This window comes from Clarias gariepinus, chromosome 5, assembly GCF_024256425.1.
Source record: "Clarias gariepinus isolate MV-2021 ecotype Netherlands chromosome 5, CGAR_prim_01v2, whole genome shotgun sequence".
Classification (NCBI taxonomy): Eukaryota; Metazoa; Chordata; class Actinopteri; order Siluriformes; family Clariidae; genus Clarias; species Clarias gariepinus.
The window spans coordinates 7,947,886-7,968,004 of NC_071104.1; the positions used below are offsets into that span (position 1 = coordinate 7,947,886).

Here is a 20,119-nt window from a genome sequence, read left to right on the forward strand (position 1 = left end):
AATAAGAGCAGGTTGGTCTTAAACAACATTTTATTTTTATTATTCCTACCTCATGCACCCACAAGCGTTTAATAGCTGTGGGGTCATCTGCAGTCTCTGGACAAGACAAGCAAATGCCCTGGATGACACGGGAGAAATCACGCAGGTTGAAAAGATAATGAGACTTATCTGGGGTAGGCAGCAAGTTTTTAGTGGCCTCCTGATACACTGCCAGGGTGGCCTCCACGATCTGAGACATGAGTGTAGCAAATGCCACAGGAAAGGTATGTCTAAAAAAATATATATATATATGCAAATTTATTATGTAATGTAATTGTCAGCATTAAATAGTATGAAGACTAAACCCAAAACATTAGTTAATGACCAGTTAGAATATTCATTACCAGATGACTCAACAAGGAAACAGACATTTACCGTATAGTTAAGTGCCAGTCTAAGATGCTTGAGAAAATTGTATACATGGTCTTCTCATCAAATTCATTCATCGTTACTGCATTAAAATGACGGAGGAAGCGAGGTGTCACTGGGTTTCTCCCACCACCTGAGAATTACAAAAAAGCAGTAGGAAATTACATCAGACATTTGTGATTATTGCTCCTTTTTTCCTGAAGAAGAACAATGTGGATTCCGTCCTGGTCATAGAACGCCAAACCAGATTCTTACTTTATGCCCATTCAATCTACAGTACATGTGTTTTTTGGATTTTGGGAAGGTAATTGATTGAGTTCCCCCAGGGTTTTCTTTGGAAGGTACTGTGGGAGCGTGGAGTGAGGGAGTCACTGAGGTCATAAAGTGTGTTCAGATTCTCAGCAGTAAGGTGGACTTGTTTCCAAATTCACTCTCAATCTACCGGTCAATCATTCCTACCCTGACCTAGGGTTATGAACAGTGTGTCAAGCTCGAAAGTGCAAGATTGTGGTTACAAGCAGCCAAAATGGATTTTCTGAGGAGGGTAGCTGGCTCAGAAACTCAGAATAGAATGGAAAGGAATCAGTTGAGGTGGTTTGGACATCTAGTAAGGATGTAACCAGGATGCCTGCCTAGGGAACTGGGAAAGGGCTACGGGGAAGATCGAGGACTAGGTGGAGAGATTATTTGACCACACTGGCCTGGGAAAACCTCTGGATCCCCCAGTCAGCGTGAACTTAGGTGGCTGGGGAAAGAGAAGTTTGGGGTTCCTTGTTGGAACTGCTACCCTCACGACCTGATTTCAGAAAGATGGATGTACTGATGGATTGTGATTACATTCTGTGTGAGAGCCGGACTTACCAGGAGGACCCATAGCACACATCAGCTGTATATCCACCAGGTTGATTGTGGAGCAGTCCTTCATGTCGTACCAGTTCCAGTGGTCCAGCCACTGGCGCAGAAGCTCCACAGGAGGCTGAGCACCATATGTCTCTCTCGTTGGCATATTCACATCATCCACGAATACCACCTACACAGAAAACACATTCAAGCATTTCATTCCACATACCTCCTACAATAAGATAAACACAAACTAGCACCTACTGCCAATCCTCAGATGTGTTTAAACTGAGACCTCTTTTACACCTTTTTCATATAGAATTACACTTCAGTCAGCAAACCTCCATATGTTCACACTACTAAACATTTTCTACATAAGATGAATTGAATAATACTAGATACACAAAAAGTTATGTAAATATAACAACAAAAAATACATTTATTATTACCTTTATTAAACATTATTATAAAAAAATTACACAGGCAATCATGTTCATAAAAGTATCATTGCACCTTGATACAACCAAGAACAAGCACTAGAAAAGCTAATAAATTTAAAATACAGTGGAACCTCGGATTACAAGTAACGCGGTTTACGAGTGTTCCGCAAGACGAGCAAAGATTTTTAATAAATTTTGACTTGAAAAATGAGCATTGTCTTGGTTTACGTATCGAGTATCATGAATCACGCATGCGCTTCTTGTTTTGACGCCAAGCGCCACATGACCACAACTGAGCCAACGGTTTTTCTCTCTCTTGCCCTGCGGAATTTTAAGTAATTGTCTCCTCTGCTGGGTAAATACACACACACACACACACACACGCACACTCTCTGCCTTACACAGAAACTCCGCTCTGTCGCGATTCTTTTTAAAGCTAAAGTGTGCAAGTTCATTTGTTGTTTTTTAACTTTACAGCAGTGATTCCGTTAGTATGTGCTCACGCGAGTGTGACTAGGGATGTTCCTTGCTAACTTTTCCGATAAAACAGTCTCCCTGTTAATGTGGTGTGTGTGTGCATGCACATTACGCACACACACACACACACACACACACACACACACACACACACACACACACACACACAGCTCCTGCGCACACAAACGGAAACACTTATCTGTCTGGATTTATTTTTACTTTTTTTTTAAGGTAAAGTGCAGGTTCATTTGTTTTATTTTTACTCTATATTTTGTGTTAATTATTTTTATGTATTTATTTTTTTGGGCTGTAAAACGAATAATTTGAGTTTCCATTATTTCTTAGGGGAAAATAAAATTTGGTTTAATAGTTTTGGAATACATGTCTGCTTCCGGAACAAATTATGCTTGTAATCCTAGGTTCCACTGTAGAATTAAAAAAATTATTCATAATATCACATTTAATATAGAATGTATAAAAATATCACACCATCTTTTTTCCCACTGGGGCACCAAACACTCCTTTGCGTCTCTTGTCCAGCTTGGACATGATGATATTCTGAGTCTGAGCGGCTGAGGTTTGGGCTGAAAAGTTGATGAGCAGAGGACTGTATATATCCTTGTTGAGCCGCTTTAACAGAAAGTCCTGTAGAGCAACAAAAGTTTAAATTAACTTTACCCAATAGGTTTAATAGGTTTGGGCCACAAGTTCTCCATTTTTTTTTTAAGTAAAGACCCAAAGAAAGTTTTTTTTTACTTTTCAGATAATTTTAAATTTTGTGCCAAACCTCTTGTTTCAGAATAAGATAATGAATGTGGCACATACTGTACAAAATTATTAGTTAAAAAAACTTTCATATTCATATTATATATCACTATAAACATTATGGCCAGTCTTCACCAAGAAGATACAAACACGCGTTTGCGCTTGTTCAATCAGAAAAGTGAGATCACATGTCTGGCGTATAATGTCACGTTCATGCAGCGTGCATTCTCTGCAAGTGCAGTACATGCCTAGGATGTCAGTAAGCAAGCATAAACGCAGCTGCCGCAAGCTGGTTCAGCTAAAAAGCATCAAGCAATAAGAACGGAGACAAAAGTAAAAATAATTGAGGGAAATGAGCGAGGTGGAAAGATGCCAGACATTTCTTGAATTGTATATAAGTAGTCTTGTTATGATCGACCTTATTTTAACTGCCTGATTTCACTGTCCTTTGAGCTATTGCAATTATTTTAATATATATTATGGTTGTGATTTAAACTGCGATATGTAACTATTAAATGAACAATTTTTTTTATTTAAACATATTTATTTGGGCTAACAGCAAATAATGGCACAAATTATCTCATTAAGAGGATATTTGCCATGTCTATTTGTCACCTTAAAATTAATAAAAACACGAACACATACATATTATATAAATATATATAAATTCCCAACAATGTTTATATTACCTGTAATAAGTTGAAGCCTTTTGCAATTAAATATTTGCACAGGTCCATATTGCGATTTAAATTTTGATGTGATTAATTGTTCACACTATTTTGAGCACCTTACTATTATTCAAGAATAAAACAGATTTGTCCAAACACACTTACGATGATGTACACACTCTTGCCAGTTCCTGTGGGCCCCACAAAGATGATGGGCTTCTGGTGCATAACAACCAGCTCCATCAAAATTGTATAGCGCACTGTATCTGCTGTGGGTATAATAATCTCATTGTACTGCATGTCTCTGGGAATTGGTGGAACCTGCTTCAGGTGCTCGATCCACAGCTCCCATCTGCCTGGACCCTGAGTCAAATCAGAAATCAGTTAAACAAACATTCATTAATTTATATAATTTATTTTTAACATTAGCCTTTCTACAAACTTTTTACAACTACAGTGGTACCTTGCCATACGAACACCCCGCCTCACAAATTTAGTTCACTCCAAGAACTAAAATTTTGCAAATAAAAAAGCCTTGGCATGCAAAGATTTGGTAAAGACATGGGTCCCAAGAATGTAACAAGAAGAAAAGGAAACCACTGTCAGTTTTGTTTTTAAAGCAGCCCGTGCAAAGAGGAATCATAAATGATGTTTACAGGTTAAATGATGTTTACTGTCTAATTATTTCAATTTTACTTTAATAAAATGTCTTTTCTAAAAGTTTTAATATTGTTTTTATATGCAAAAATATTATTACAACATTCGAAATTGGTGATATTGACATTATTTCCTATGGAAAAATGCGTTTCGCAATAAGAAATTTTTACCTTAAGAACTCACCTACGGAACAGATTAAATTCATATGCCGCCTTTGACCCACAGCTGTTAACCAAAGCGCTGTTAACCTGCATTTGGGTCCTCTTTCTCTTACTCTTAGCCTCCTGATTTCAAGAACCATGACTTGACAGAATAAACATAAAATCTTTCTTGTCCCAAGAGACAAGAGAACAGTTCCACCTTATTGACTGAACCCATGCATTTGGATCGTATCACATCTCTGCGTAAGGACGCCAGTGTTAACGCAGGAATAGAGCCTGCTTCTACTAAAATATTTTAATCTTTTCTCACTTCATTGATGGAAACATAAACCATGTTCACCAGGTCTTGCAGAGGCTGCTAGAAACTAAACATTTTGTCAGACAGAAGTGTGAATTCCATCAGGAGTCCAATCCCCTTTTCTAGGGTTTATGATATCTTCCTCCAAGATCTAGATGGAGTCCAAAGTCAAGGCCAATACTGACTGGCCCACAAACACCCACCTGACGGCAGCTGCGATGTTTCTTAGGGTTTGGCAATTTTCATTGCAGGTTCATTAAGAACTATAACACTGTATGTCACCTCCTCTTACAGCCCTCACCTCCACTAAACTCCCCTTCCAGTGGAATGCAAGGGCAGAAGAGGCCTTCATAAGCCTCGAATTGATGTTCACTTCAGGATAGGACATGGCATCAAAAATTTTAGTTAATTGGGAGGGTTATGGACCAGAGAAGAGAAGCTAGGTGCCAACAAGATTTATCCAGGATTCCGGCCATAACAGAATTTTATAGGCTACACCCAGAAGAACTAGCTAAGATACCAAGTGGCGCCTGTAGGGGGAGGGGTACTGTCTCAAATAGTCCCAATGGGTCCATGCCCCAATGGCCTTTTTTTTCCCATGATTCCACATTTCACTCTAATTCGCCACACCTGAATCTATTCACACAATCAAGTTTCCAGCATAAAAGGGTGACTCAAAGTGACTTGAGTCCTCTTTCTCTAACCTTTAAGCTCCTCTTTTCAGCCCTGATCTGACAATAGTATGTCCATTATAATACATTTCCTGTACCTAATTCAATATCACTAAGTGTGTCTAAAAAAGTCCTCTTTTGATAAAGTCCTCTTGTATATTCAGACATACACTCACCTAAGGGATTATTAGGAACACCTGTTTAATTTCTAATTAATGCAATTCTCTAATCAACTAATAACATGGCTGTTGCTTCAATGCATTTAGGGGTGTGGTCCTGGTCAAGACAATCTCCTGGACTCCAAACTGAATGTCAGAATGGAAAAAAAAGTTGATTTAAGCAATTTTGAGCGTGGCATGATTGTTGGTGCCAGAAGGGCCGGTCTGAATATTTCACAATCTGCTCAGTTACTTGGATTTTCACACACAACCATTTCCAGGGTTTACAAAGAATGGTGTGAAAAGGGAAAAACATCCAGTATGCAGCAGTCCTGTGGGGGAAAATGATGTTGATGCTAGAGGTCAAAGGAGAATGGGCCGACTGATTCAAGCTGATAGAAGAGCAACTTTGACTGAAAGCCACAACACGCACAACCTTGAGGCGGATGGACTACAACAGCAGGAGACCCCACCGGGTACCACTCATCTCCACTACAAATAGGAAAAAGAGGCTACAATTTGCACGAGCTCACCAAAATTGGACAGTTGAAGACTGGAAAAATGTTGCCTGGTCTGATGAGTTTCGATTTCTGTTAGGTCAGAATTTGGCATAAACAGAATGAGAACATGGATCCATCATGCCTTGTTACCACTGTGCAGGCTGGTAGTGGTGGTGTAATGGTGTGGGGGATGTTTTCTTGGCACACTTTAGGCCACTTAGTGCCAATTGGGCGTCGTTTAAATGCCACAGGTTACCTGAGCATTGTTTTCTGACCATGTCCATCCCTTTATGATCACCATGTACCCATCCTCTGATGGCTACTTCCAGCAGGATAATGCACCATGTCACAAAGCTCGAATCATTTCAAATTGGTTTCTTGAACATGACAATGAGTTCACTGCACTAAAATGGTCCCCACAGTCACCAGATTTTAACCCAATAGAGCATCTTTGGGATGTGGTAAAACGGAAGCTTCGTGCCCTGGATGTGCATCCCACAAATCTCTATCAACTGCAAGATGCTATCCTATCAATATGGGCCAACATTTCTAAAGAATGCTTTCAGCACCTTGTTGAATCAATGCCACGTAGAATTCAGGCAGTTCTGAAGGCAAAAGGGGGTCAAACACCGTATAAGTATGGTGTTCCTAATAATCCTTTAGGTGAGTGTAGACATTTGTATTTTTCTATGTCATGGTGAAAGCCAACAATTGCCATTCAGCCACAAAATTGTCCTTGTAGTGTCAAAATATGTGTTTTGACATTTAAGGAAACAAAAGAGAGTCAAATTGTAACGGGTTTGGTTGCTATGTTAAGATTTTGGAATGTACGTAAAATTAAATGTTGTCCACCATGGACAAGTTACACTCATTTTCCCCCTCATGTTAGTGCTACTGACCTCTTTAATGAAGTTGTACTCATAGAGAGTCCCCTCAGTAGGTAATGGCACTGTGAGCTGCTTGGTAGGTGCTTCTGTGTGCTCCAGGATGCCATGCCTTGCTTTTGTCTCCTCTGACAGAGCACCTGTAAGCAGCTCCCTAACAAGCGCATCAACCATCATTCTCCCAGGCTCTGTGCAGCTGGCACCCACCGACCACACCAGGCAGAACACAAAAATACCCTAGCCAAGAGAGAGAGAAAGAGAGAGAGAGAGAGAGAGAGAGAAACCACCGTGCCAGTTTAAGCAAATCGAAAATGTGCATTGTGGAAATAAGCTATTCGAACTGTGGAAATTAGCATTCTGTTATTATAGTATTTTATTAACTATGATAACATGATTGCATCATTTTTTGAACAGCCTGCAAGAATCCAGATCATGACAACCAACATACATTATAGGTTATAGAATTACTTGACCTTTTTATTTATTTATTTATTTATTTATTTATTTATTTATAATTTATAAATAAATAAACAATAATATATATGGTGATAAAATGGTGAATGTGGAGTACATTGTATTGTGAGGTCAGTAAAAGAGAAGCAAAAATTAAACATCTAAATTTCTTACTTTATATGTAAGGATAGCTTGAACCTCATAACCTAGGAACCCTCATATCACATTTAAACAGTGTTTTATTGTAATAAGGATAAACTTGGTACGATTTGATATCCTTATAGAGTCAATAAAATTTCACACGGACAGTTTTATCTCTCTTTAAATACTCTTACTTCTTACGCCATAATTCCCTCTATGTAGCCGCTTTGCACTCTGAAAATTAAAATACAATCATTCATACCCACATAGCGGAAGAGGGGCAGATAAACAAAGCAGTTTCCTCAGTTCATAAAGTTATCAAGAAATGGCAGCTATCAGGAATAGTAGACATGTTCCTCTCAACTGCCAGTGTTTTAAGGAGGTGAAATTCGGTGTATAACACACTATGCAGTAGTTTCATGGTTGAGGTTTGAGTACTCTCTAACCTCAAGCCAGGAGCAGACATTTCTCTCGTTCATGGCCTTTATCTGGCTCTCGTCTTTAAACTCATCCATCATGCAATCCATCAGGTTCATCAGGGAGCGGGCAAGGTTGGTGTCTGATGTCGGAGAAAGCTCCTAATGTGAGTCAAAAAAACAGAAGGAGCAAGAGGTCAGATCTCTATTTGATGAAGAAGTGGTTGAGAATGTCTGGCGGTATCACTGATTTATTTCACTAAAAGCTGGAAAGAATTTGAAGTCTTAAGCTAAAATTATAAATGGGTCTTCATAACATTCCTAATTTCTTTATATCAAATATGACCCAAGACTAACAATCAACAATGAACCTAAAGATTTAGGCCAAAAAAGTTAAAGAAATGCTTTGTCTTCAGGAGCAACGATGTCAGCAGTGATGTAAGGGGTAAATTTTATGAGCACCTTGGTCCCTTTGCGGACAAGCTGTAGACAGGAGGGCAACATGCGATCGAAGAGTTCGGTAACAAGGTCTTTCTGTACGCAGCTGAGTGTGGACGGCAGGGTGTTGAGCCAGGAGATCATTAATGGCCTCCACCCCAGCATATGAGGCTCCATGTAGATCATTCCACACCGAGACACCTGCACATAAACACTGCCAGTTATTAAATTGTCTCATTTAAAAGCACATGGATTTTCTTTGTAGTTCTGTTTTTTTTTTCTTTTACAAACAAAATGATTGATGCTTACTATATGACATCTGCACGTTCAATATTTGATTTGTAATGCGTTTTAACTAAACATCAAAATAAAAAATTGGTACATGATAGTGATGCTCTGATTGATCGGCCACCGATCATGATCAGCCGATATTGGCTAAAAGTAGTCTAATCGGCGAACCCCAAAAGCGCCGATCACTTGACGGAAAATTATCCGTCTGCAATGTATGTCATGATGAAATCCGTCGAGGTGGAAGCAAGCAACATTTTTAACACCACTAACATGATTAGGCGTCTTAGAACACGCCATACAACTGAATATGCAGAGTATGAGAAACTAAGTTACTCTGCCTTATTTGGGAAAGATGGCCTACAGTAGCCTTAAGTTCTCATTTTCTAAAATAAACACTTGGTGGTTCTTCAAGATCTTGACTGTAGCCTATTTCTACAGTTTTTTTTTTCAATATAGTTAATTTAGAGTTAGTTTAATTTCTACAAATGGTGCTAACTCTACTAGATTATAGATAAAAAATTCCTATTCCCCTGCCATGCAGTGATCGGCAATCAGTAGATCATGATCTTGGTGATCGGTAATCGGTGATCGACCCCAAAAATGCTGATCCGAGCATCTCTAATACATGACATGCCATTTGTAAGCAAACATGAAACCTGTTGCCACTTTGCATGCTAAAAGGAGCACATTATTAATCATTATTAATAAACACAGGAAATGTTGTTGTAGTTTCTCTTACAGTAGCAGGTGAAGCCACTTCCAGATCCATGGGTTCAAAAATGAGGCTCATTTGAGGAGACATTTGGATGATCTCACCACTCATCAGGCACAGTTTCTTATTATCATCAAGTACTGTGTTCATGTTCTCAATCCAGACAGCATCCACAGGGCCATCAAAGATCAACCACTTCCTGTCTGGAGTCTAAAGAAAAGAGAAACAGTGATTATTACTAGACTATCAGACCTTTTGCTCACTCACTAACTCCCATTTTCAATACATGCACATGTGAGGATTCAATCTAATTGAATTTCAATCTTTGGTAATGTTATACTGTTTAGCAAACAGTGAGTGTTACCAGGGGCATTGTATGATATGTATGCAGACACGTGTGTAGGCCTCTTAATAACACCAATTACAGTGCTGTAGAAAAGTATTTGCTGATTTTTTTTTTTTTTTTTTTTTTTGCATATTTGTGATCCACAGAATGTAAAAGTAGTTTTTTTTTTTTTTTAAGGATTTACTTTCATTTGAAAGTAAATAATTGCCCCTCTTGCTAAGTCATGAATAAACTGTGTTTTTGGAAAGAGTTAATTTTCACTTGCCACATCCAGGCCACATTACTGACAAACTTGTTGAATCAAGAAATCACTTAAATAGAAGCTGTCAGACAAAGTGAAGCACGTTAAAGGATCTAAAAAAAAAAACAAAGCAACATGATCTAAAGAAATTCAAGAACAGGTGAGAAACAGAGTAATTGACATGTACTGCATTAATCTGGAAAGGGTTACCAAGTCATTTATAAGGCTTTGGGGCTCCAGCCAATCACAGTGAGAGCATTATCCATAAATAGAGAGAACTTGGAACAGTGCTGAACCTTTCCAGGAGTGGCCAGACTACCAAAATTACTCCAAGAACACAATGCCAACTCATCCAGAGGATCAGAAAAAGACCCCAGAAGACCTGTAGGCTTTACTTCCCTCAGGAAGAATATAAAAGCGACTAGGCAAAAATTACATCATGGGAGAGTTCAAAGGCGAAAGCAACTACTGACAAAAAAAAAAAAAAAAAACGAAAAAAAGAAAAAAACAGAGGCTTATCTGATATTTGCCAAAAAAAACAAAAAAAACACCTTGATTATTCCCAAGACTTTTGGGCAAATGTTCTGTGGACTGAGAAGACAAAGGTTGAACTTTTTGGGAGGTTTGCGTTCTGTTACATTTGGCATGAACCTAACACAGCACTTCATGAAAACAGCATGCAAAAGTCAAGCATGGTTATGGCATCGTAAAGGTCTGGGGCTGAACCTGGATGACGTGCCATAATTGATGGAAGCATCCAGAATCCTAAAGAAAGAATGTCTCGCCATCAGTTTGTGACTTTAAGCGCACTTGGGTTTTGCAGCAGGATATTGATCTAAAACAAACTTCAAAAAAAAAAAAAAAAGGTTTTGGAGTTACCTAGTCAAAGTCCAGACTTAAATCCAATTGAGTTGAACTTAACCAGACCATTTATGCTTGGAAACCAGTCACTGTGGCTGTCTTAATACAATTCTGCAAAGAAGAGTCGGCACAAATTCCTCCACAGTTTGCAGTTTGTTGCTGTTAAGTTTAGGGGGCAATTACTTTTCACATAGGGCCATGTAGACTTAACCAACTTTTTTCCCCCAAAATTAAATCATTATTTAAAACTGCATTCTGTATTCCTTTGATTATCTTGTAATATTAAAATAAGTTTGATGATCCAAATAATTTAGGTGTGACAAATATCCAATAAAATAAAAAATCAGGAAGGGGAAATAGGGGAGCACTGTCAATTTCAGGGGGTGAAAGATCATAATTAATTAAATTAATAATATTCTAAGAATGTAAACTTTTAGTTTTATTAAAAAAAAAAAAGAAAATTACATATAACCAGTGCTGTTAAAAAAATAAGATAATAAAGGGATATAAAGGGATATAAAGGGAATGTTACATCGCCACAGCAGCTAAATATGTAAAACTAAGATAAATTAAAAATACAGTATTTATACCCCATATAATAAACATAATATTAAAATACTGAGGGGACTACTCAGGTACTACTACTGAAGTTATCAATTGTTTTATTTAAAGGGTGACAGGTTCTCCTCCAATTTCCTCCTGTGTCCAGGCTCTTCGTCAGTCTGTGTTTTTTTATTTCTTTCTGTACTCGCTCGAGTTTTGTTCAGTCCCCTGATCTAAATGCCCTTTTCTTCTCATTAAATATGGCCTTAAAGTCAGTGTTAATCAAGCATTTACTGTTATGGTAGCTATGAACCTCTTTGCTAGGAATGAAACTGTCAATACAAAAAGTAATGTACTCGGAGACACACTCTGTTAGTCCATCAGTGTCTTCACCATGAGGTTCAAACAGGGGACTCCAGTCTGTGGATTCTAGCACACTGCGCAGTGACTTAAGGGACTTGTAAGACCAGCTAATAAATAGAAAAAAAATTGAGAAACCTAGAAAGCTAATAAAGTAAATAAAACATCTAAACACAAAGAACTGCTGTGAAACGCTGCCACTTCCTTTTTTGTGATTTAAATGCTTTCTTTTGCTAAATGAATTTTAGGTGTACATTTCAATCCCCTATAATTCTGTACCTGAGAAGTGGCAAAGGCTCTGTAGCTCACAGCAAGTATTCCATCGGACCACTCATGAGAGACAGGGTCGAACTGTCCATACAGCTGGCCCATTGTTATAGACTTGGGATTGATAACAGTGATCTGAACCTTGTTCTCACTCATCAGGCCCTGAAAAGAAGGAACAAAGAAAATCATTATTTTAACATTAGTATATCCTAAAAAAAATTCCCATTACCATCTTGGATAATGCAAGCAATTGTCTTACCAATGTATTGTTTTTTACCAATAATTTGGAATCATAATAAAAAAATAATGTTTAACCCAGTAAAATGTTTTATTTTTTAGTCCAAATGATATCTTATACAATCCTTTAAAATTACAGGCTATAACTGCAAATTTTCCAGGTCAAAAAATGTCATTCACAACATGTCAACTGGATTGATGTCTCGCTTTTGACTAGGGCATTCCCTGATTCTTTTCTTTTTCAGCCATTCTGAGGTATATTAATTAGTGTGCTTCATCACTGTCCTGCATAACCAAATTTTGGACAAATCCTTCTCGTTTGCCTCTGGAACACGTTAGTATACCTAGGAGTTCATGGTCAACTCAATGACTGTAAGGTGCCAAGGTACTGTGGGCTGCAAAACAAGCCAAAATAATTACTCCTTCACCACCATGCTTGACAGTGTATAATAAAAGGTTTCTGCTGAATTGCTGTTTGGTTTACCCCAAACATAGCAATGGCTACATAGCACAAGCCAAACAACTCCACTTTGGTTTTATCTGTCCATAGGACATTGTTCAAGAAGCTTAAACATTGTTTAAGTGGTGCAGTGGTAAAGTGCTCGCCCTATCATCCGGAGATCGCTGGTTCGATTCCCGAGTGATGCTGTAACCTTTCGCAGCCGGAGGTCTAGAGAGAGCTGATTGGCTGGGCTCTCTCAGAGGGGAGGGATGAGAGGTACCTTGTGCTCCCACATGAATCACGGCTTTACAGCAAATCAGGGGCGTCTGTGAGCTCACGCACACGGGAGGGGCGGATAGTGCTGTTCTCCAATTGTGTTACGTCGCCCCCAACAATGCATGAGTGAGCAATTCGAAAAGATGCGGTTGGCTGGTGTCACGTGGTTCAGAGGAAACATGTGATAGTCTTCGGCTCTCCTGATTGAGTGGTAGTATTAGCCTTAATATGGGGGCTCCCTAGTGATGGGAAGGAATTGGACACGACTAAATTAGGGAGAAAATCGGGACCAAAAAAAAACAAAAACTTGGCAACTCTTCCAAACGAAGAGTCCTCTTCTATTTGTGCTGTCATAAACTTGAGATGTAGGAAATATTAGCCAAAATGGAAAATAAAGGTGACTTAAGTGACTATGAATGTGGCATGATTGTTGGTGCCAGACGAGCTAGTCTGTGTATCTCCAAAACTGCTGAACTACTTTCAGCAAAACATTGCTGGTTAAAAAAGAATGGTATGAAAAAGAGAAAACATCCTGAAAGCTGCATTTCTTGGGATAACGATGCCTTGTTTCACCCTGGTAGTGGTGGTGTAATGGTGTGTGGGATGACCACAGAATAACTTGCCTTGTCATAAAGCTAAAATAAACTCAAAAGAAAACGTGGGTCCACCCTAGTACTAGCAAGGTGTACCTAATGAGTGGTAAGTGAGTGCATGTGCAACTTTGCCCTATTGTTGGTGCTAGAGGGCTTGAATGTTATATGCCAAAAATACTATAAAGGTAGCTGAGACTTTCCACCCTACCAAATTGCATTTATAAATTGGGTGTACTAATTCAAATCTCTGAATATAAAGGCACTTGAAATATTCTGTTTGGAGAAGTCTCAAGTGTCCTGTCTTTTTTACACTGTAGAGGTTAAAATTGTATAGTATAGTCTACAGTATGTTACAAATTGTCATTTCTTAAAATATGAATGTTTAAGCAGATATTGTACTAAACAGTACAATATTAAGTCTTATGGATATTGTACAATGGAAGTTTCACCATCTGCTCACCTCGCAATTCTGACACAAAGGATACAGTAAAAGAAGCATTTCACCTTTTCACAGACATCATTTAAGGCAGCAGCGAGGACACGATAGGCGCTCGTCTTCCCTCCGAATGGTTCTCCCACCAGCATGAAGCCATGACGTACAATCATCATCTCATAAATCTGCAGGATTTTCTCTGCAAAAAAATGTGTCATCTGCAGGTTCATCTTTCCACAGTTCTCTTTAATGGCCTCGAGTAGGACAGTGTAATCCGGTTTGGGAAGTTTTACACCAGGAAAGAGATCTGAAGTGATTCCCTACAGTGCATTATCCCAGCAAGAGGGGATAAGAAGTGGAAAGAAGAGAGAAGACTTACAGTAAGAAATTAAAATCTTAAGTCTAGTGCTCATACAAAAACATAAACCCAATCAAAGGTAACAACTAACAGAACCAAATACACTTATTCCATATCCTACTTATCGTACTTCTCCATTGCAGAAAATGAAAACTCCTTTGTGATTCCTCATGCATGTTGTTTAAGTCAAGACCTTTATAATTATTCTACATTCATCACTCAGTGAAGTTTGGCCCATAATCTGTTAGCTACTAATACCCCTATCTCACCTACGCGGTTTCACGCGGTGGCCGTAAGTACGGTTCATCATGATTCACCGCCAGTTTTGGCGCCGTGATTAGGTTTCCATCTTTCCGCGCGTCGGTCCTCGTATAGTCAAACCGCAAAGATGAGATAGGGCTATAACAGCAGGAATAACAGAGGGGGGCTTGTAGGACGACTTTCACTCACACACTAACAGATTGGAAATGACTGCTGTCTGGCTCAAGTTACATAAATTGTCTGAATAACGGATTACATTTAAAAAAAAAAAAAAACTTTGTACTTCCATTAAAAAAGTAATCCAAGTACAGTACTCTAACGCGTTACACCCAACACTGAAAATCATACATGTTGGCACCTCTGTACAGGTGATGTATGTTCAACTGTGACATTGTAAACATGCTGATGCATATGTTACCTCAAACAGTGGCAGGTCATGGGCCAAAAATTTGGGAAGGTTAACATCGATGATGGACCTCAGCAGAAGAATGTCTTCATTCTCGTCCGGAAACTTAAGCTGTGACATTTCAAACTCAATGTAAATATGTGAGTGAAGGCAAGAGGAAGGAACAGAGAAAGAAACAGATGAAATTAAAAGGGCAACCCTTAAAGTTATCTTTCGTTTCCCCTAAGCATTCAAAATTTCTTTAAAAACAGAATTAGGGTGATAAAATTAGCAAATGCTAAAAATGTCAAAAAGATGAAGTTTGCTTGCCTTTAGGTTTCCAGCAGCGGTGAGGACAGATTTGACAGCCCTCATACCGTAATCATAGTGGCTCTGAGAGGACAGCTGCTCGGAGCAGAGGCGGTATGTGGCCACAATCTTAACTGAGAGTGGACGAGCAGTTACAAAACCACAAGAGTACAGCACAATCTCAGCGATCAGGGCGTAATCTGGCACCATCATGGCCACGGTGCGGAACAAGGCCTAAGGGGAAGAAAGATATGAAATATGTTTGTTTTGTTTGACATTAGTTCAAGTGTAACATTAGGGTGCATAAATTGGATTGTACAGGGTGGAAATCCTTTGCAGGGAACAATTAGGGCCAATTTGCCTGTTCTGCATGTCTTTGGACTATGGGAGGAAACCGGAGTACCTGGAGGAAACCCACCAAGCCAGAGGAGATCATGTAACTCTACACATTAGAAGGTGTGAAGACATGCAAGGCCAAGGTAAAACTGCCTTTTATACAATATCTAAATATATTTGATTAATCAAATTACCAAATCAGCCTTAATTTTTAAAAGCTGACCGAGCAACATTGTAATTTTTTTTATTAATTTCACAAAATTTGTATCAATGTATAAAGTGATCTGTTTAGCATTGAAGTGCCAAATGCATATTTTAAAAAATATAAATTTAATACATTTGTAATCATTTGACATTCACATTCCACTAAACTCTTTTTTTCTTTTATTATTTTTTTTATTTTTGTTTAATGTGATTCAGTACTGCATGTGCTTGCCACTGCTGAGCCCTTGAGCAATTGCCTTAACCACCATCTGCTCCACAGGTGCTGTATAATGGCTGATCCATTGTTTTACAAAAATAATAATAATAATAATAATAATAATAATAATTTCTTTGTTCTGTAACAAATGTTAATCCTAATATATCAACTATGCACTATTTGAAGCTAAGAGAATATAATACATTCAAACTACTTAATCAAGTACAATTTTAATTTGGAATTAGAAACTCTGTACTCTGGCAAGGAAATTATTAAAATGAGTACCAACCCCCACGTTTTATCACCACTCCTGCAGCTGTCTCTGGATACACACAATATTTTCCGTGGTACTGTTGTAATGAATTTTTAAGGCATTTGTGTAACATGCTGGTGTAACATACTTTTTCTCAGTCTGTGTAATTGATTTACCATACATGCTGTACCTTTAGGTTATCTGGCAGCTCAGAGCGGCCAGCGTATCCTGGGTTCATAGTGATGAAGACAGCACAGGTTGGGTCGAGCTTTAACTCTGTCCCCTCAAACATCAGCATCTCGGCATGAGTTGCAATTCCTACAGAGAAACATAGATTTCTTAGAACATTTATAATGAAAGCTTTAATAGATACATTATTAATGGGCCTAAAAGATTGATTTGAATGAGTGCATAATCAGTATAATATGTTTCTAAACAGATGTTTAGATGTAAATGTTTCATTTTGACACAAAACCTAAATATTAAAGCCTGAATGAATTATATTATCCATAAACCTCATATTATTGCTAATTAATTTTAGCATTCAATTAATCTATAAAGCAAAAACTACCTCCTAAGCAAAACAGCAGCTCATGTAAGTGAACTAAATGTGTCCAGGGGATTTTTTTTCCAGTCGATGATGAGATCAAGAAAAAGAATGTTTACATCCTGTTGCTGCCTATTAGTGAACCTTTGGATATAACCTTGAATTACAGATGTTTATGCAGTCAGACAATGCCCAAACAAACTTTATATGACACAAGATAGCGTTCTATTGTTACCTATAGTGAAACTTAACCTCATAGAGAAGGATAGGTTGTAAACGAAACCAATGCTATTGCTGTGTAATTAAAAATGTTTTGTATATTGTATACTGTAAATAAATAAAAAAAACAGAAAGCCAGAAATACTTTTTGCTCCATTTGAAGAAATAATATAGTCATACAGTTATAGAGTCATCTCATTTTATTGTCAAACTGTGCATGTAGTTACATATATTGAGAAATTCCCTGTACACACATACACACACCTCTCTGAATGGTGAGAATTTGTTGTGCCACCACAGACAGCACCTCTAGATCAATACGGTTAAACTCATCAAAGCATGCCCAAGCACCACAGCATAGCAAGCCCTACAAGAAACAAATAATACAACAGTAAAGTTAAACCCTCAACCTTTTTTATCCTACAAGCCTCCACTATTTAAGAATTCTGTTAGGTATAACAAATTTAATGTAAGCTACTGTTTTGTTTTTCATCACGATGAAACTCTTGAAACAATTTACAATACAATTCAGGCCTTGGGTTGAATCACTGACCTTAAAGAACTTTCCCAGAGCAATGTAATCAAGGCCATCAGAGCAGTTGAAGACGACACACTGCTTAGCTACAGCCTTGGCCAGATCTTTAGTGGTCTCTGTCTTTCCTGTACCTGCCGGGCCTTCAGGAGCTCCTCCTAAATGCAGGTGCAGCGCTCCAAAAAGTGTTCTGATGATGGGGACATGGGTAAGAAACAAAATGTAGGGAAAAGCAACATAAACACAAGCAGGATTATGCTGAAATGTCTTTACAGAGGAATGTGAAGGACATACCAATGTGTTTAAAATTTAGCATGAAGTTGTTCTGACCTGTAGCAGCGATCAGTGAGAGGGGTGATGACCAGACGAGGTGTGTTACCCAGGTACTCGTAGCCATAAGCCAGGCCGGCATTAATCATTTTAGTCTGGAGTTGGTCCTCCTGCAAATGTTAGAGAGACTTGTTAAAAAAAAAAAGGAGCAGCTTTTTACAGAGATACCCTACTTGTATCATAATATGAGGAAAGAACTAGGGTACTAAAGGACTAGAGGATATCATGAATGTTATTAGTCATGTAATAAAAGTATTATTGTTTTGTAGATTTAGGAAAGATACAATGCTGTGTCTCTCAGCAAAGATGCTAACGCTCACCATCCAGTAATAACGCAGCTGGCTGAGCCACTCAAAGTTGTTCTCGTCATCTACACCCTGATGGACAAGCGAGGCCAAGACATCACGGGCGTGCACATCCAACACCACCAGCGCTCCCAGAGTCACTCGGTTCTGTTTGGACAGTTTCCCACGCACCAGTGCCACTATGTCCTCGATCTGTTTGTTGTTCTGATCCAAATAAGTCTCCAGAGCCTAAGAAAGAAAGGAGCATTACATTTATAAATGGAATCAATACTTTAAGATTCATTTTATAAAAGGTCCATAATCTATTGTTAATTTTTTATCAACCTATACTCGTTCCCAGTTCACAAGTCTACAATCAAGAATCAGAAAGAGGACAAATAATGACAACAAAGTACAGACCTGTGGCCCCTTGGCCAAGGCTTCATGGATGTGTTTGGTCCAGTATACCTGAGACACACACAGTACTGTCTGACCTGGCCAGGCTCTCACCCAGTCGATACGCTTCTCTTTAGGGTACGCCTCAAGTGATTCCGCTATCACCTGCAAATCACAATCAAATACAAGTTTATTTGGATGGGAAAAGTTTTAACTATTTCTACAAACTCATTTCCCATCAACAATGTGTATTTCAGCTATACATATTTAAACGTTCAGCTTTTCATTTTGGAATGTTATAATAAGATGCTTATAATTTTGATGCTTATAGTATTATTCATGATATTTCTTGTGCTCTCTGTAACCTGTGTCTTTCACATGGCGAGGAAACTGTATCTGAATCAGAGTCACACTTGTATTTTAATCATTACATGCCAATGATCAGCTGGTGTGTAAATTTTGAGAAACCCTAAAATACTATGCAAAGTTGATGGTTTTATGTTTGTGAAAATCTAAAAATTAACCATGAAGTTAACCATTAAAGTTCAATTGACACATAAGGTATGCATTTAAATCTGGCATCCCCTTTCACAGGCGCTGTGGTTAGGAAGGGAAGAAGGACATGCATGCACAGTCGTATTTTTTTGGGAGACAAACATCTGCCTGTCAAAACCCCTCTGGATATCAGCTACATGTACACATGTTACTGCCTCTAATCAAAAAAAAAATTATTAAATCTAGTAAGGGAAAAAAACAAATGTTAAAAGCCTACAGGATGTGCAGGAGAAGACTTTATGGGGTGACTTTAAGATCTTGGGCAAGGCTTAATGCAACTTTACATGGAATTGTCAAAACAATGCCATCGTTAACGTGTGCCATAATCAAAGGTAATTCAGGCAGTGTGTACCAAAATGTGGCATACAAAGGCTAAAATGTGTATAAAAAATAATACATTATAAAGACTTAAACTTTATAAAAATTTAATTGAATGCATGGAATCTCTTTCTTTTTTGACATGAACATTACATACAATTTTTTATAATGATTCAGAAAAAATAAATCCCTAGTGAAACTGTGCGGTACCTTGTGTATCGATTTCAGCATGCCGCTCTCCAGCTGGAGGAGCCATTTCTCGACCTGGCCACGGGCTTTAGAAGTGGAGATGATGTCCAGCAGCTGCACCACCTCACCCTCACTGCTTTTCATGTGTGTGATGTCCAGCTCTTCGGTAAACACAACACTGGCAATTCCCTCAAAACACTTCTTTAGATGCGGCTGCACTCTGGAAAAAGTCCATAAAAAGCTTTATAAATGATCAAAATGTGCATAGTATTTTTGCAATTTGAACGTTTATCCCAGTGAGAAAAGGAGAATTGTTATATACTGAGAATAAACAAATGAAAGTGCCGATATACTGGACTATAAATTAACCCACTGTTATTTAGATTTTGTAGCTAAGCATAGGAAAAGTATACCAGTCATTATAACCTTTTAATGTATTCCCCCAACTA

The 20,119-nt window shown here is 38.3% G+C and overlaps 1 protein-coding gene across 1 annotated transcript in view; it reads right to left on the reverse strand.

Moving 5' to 3' along the window:
- Positions 1-20,119, reverse strand: part of LOC128523941 (dynein axonemal heavy chain 7-like) — a 71,454-nt gene that overhangs the window by 36,189 nt on the left and 15,146 nt on the right. The window contains 20 exon segments of the mRNA XM_053496160.1: positions 50-269; positions 415-541; positions 1,270-1,438; positions 2,655-2,810; positions 3,764-3,961; positions 6,943-7,164; positions 7,968-8,099; positions 8,400-8,576; positions 9,406-9,588; positions 12,009-12,158; positions 14,049-14,297; positions 15,015-15,113; positions 15,312-15,524; positions 16,491-16,618; positions 17,331-17,433; positions 17,620-17,788; positions 17,929-18,038; positions 18,249-18,461; positions 18,633-18,773; positions 19,692-19,890. Coding sequence (XP_053352135.1) covers positions 50-269; positions 415-541; positions 1,270-1,438; positions 2,655-2,810; positions 3,764-3,961; positions 6,943-7,164; positions 7,968-8,099; positions 8,400-8,576; positions 9,406-9,588; positions 12,009-12,158; positions 14,049-14,297; positions 15,015-15,113; positions 15,312-15,524; positions 16,491-16,618; positions 17,331-17,433; positions 17,620-17,788; positions 17,929-18,038; positions 18,249-18,461; positions 18,633-18,773; positions 19,692-19,890 — 3,358 coding nt within the window.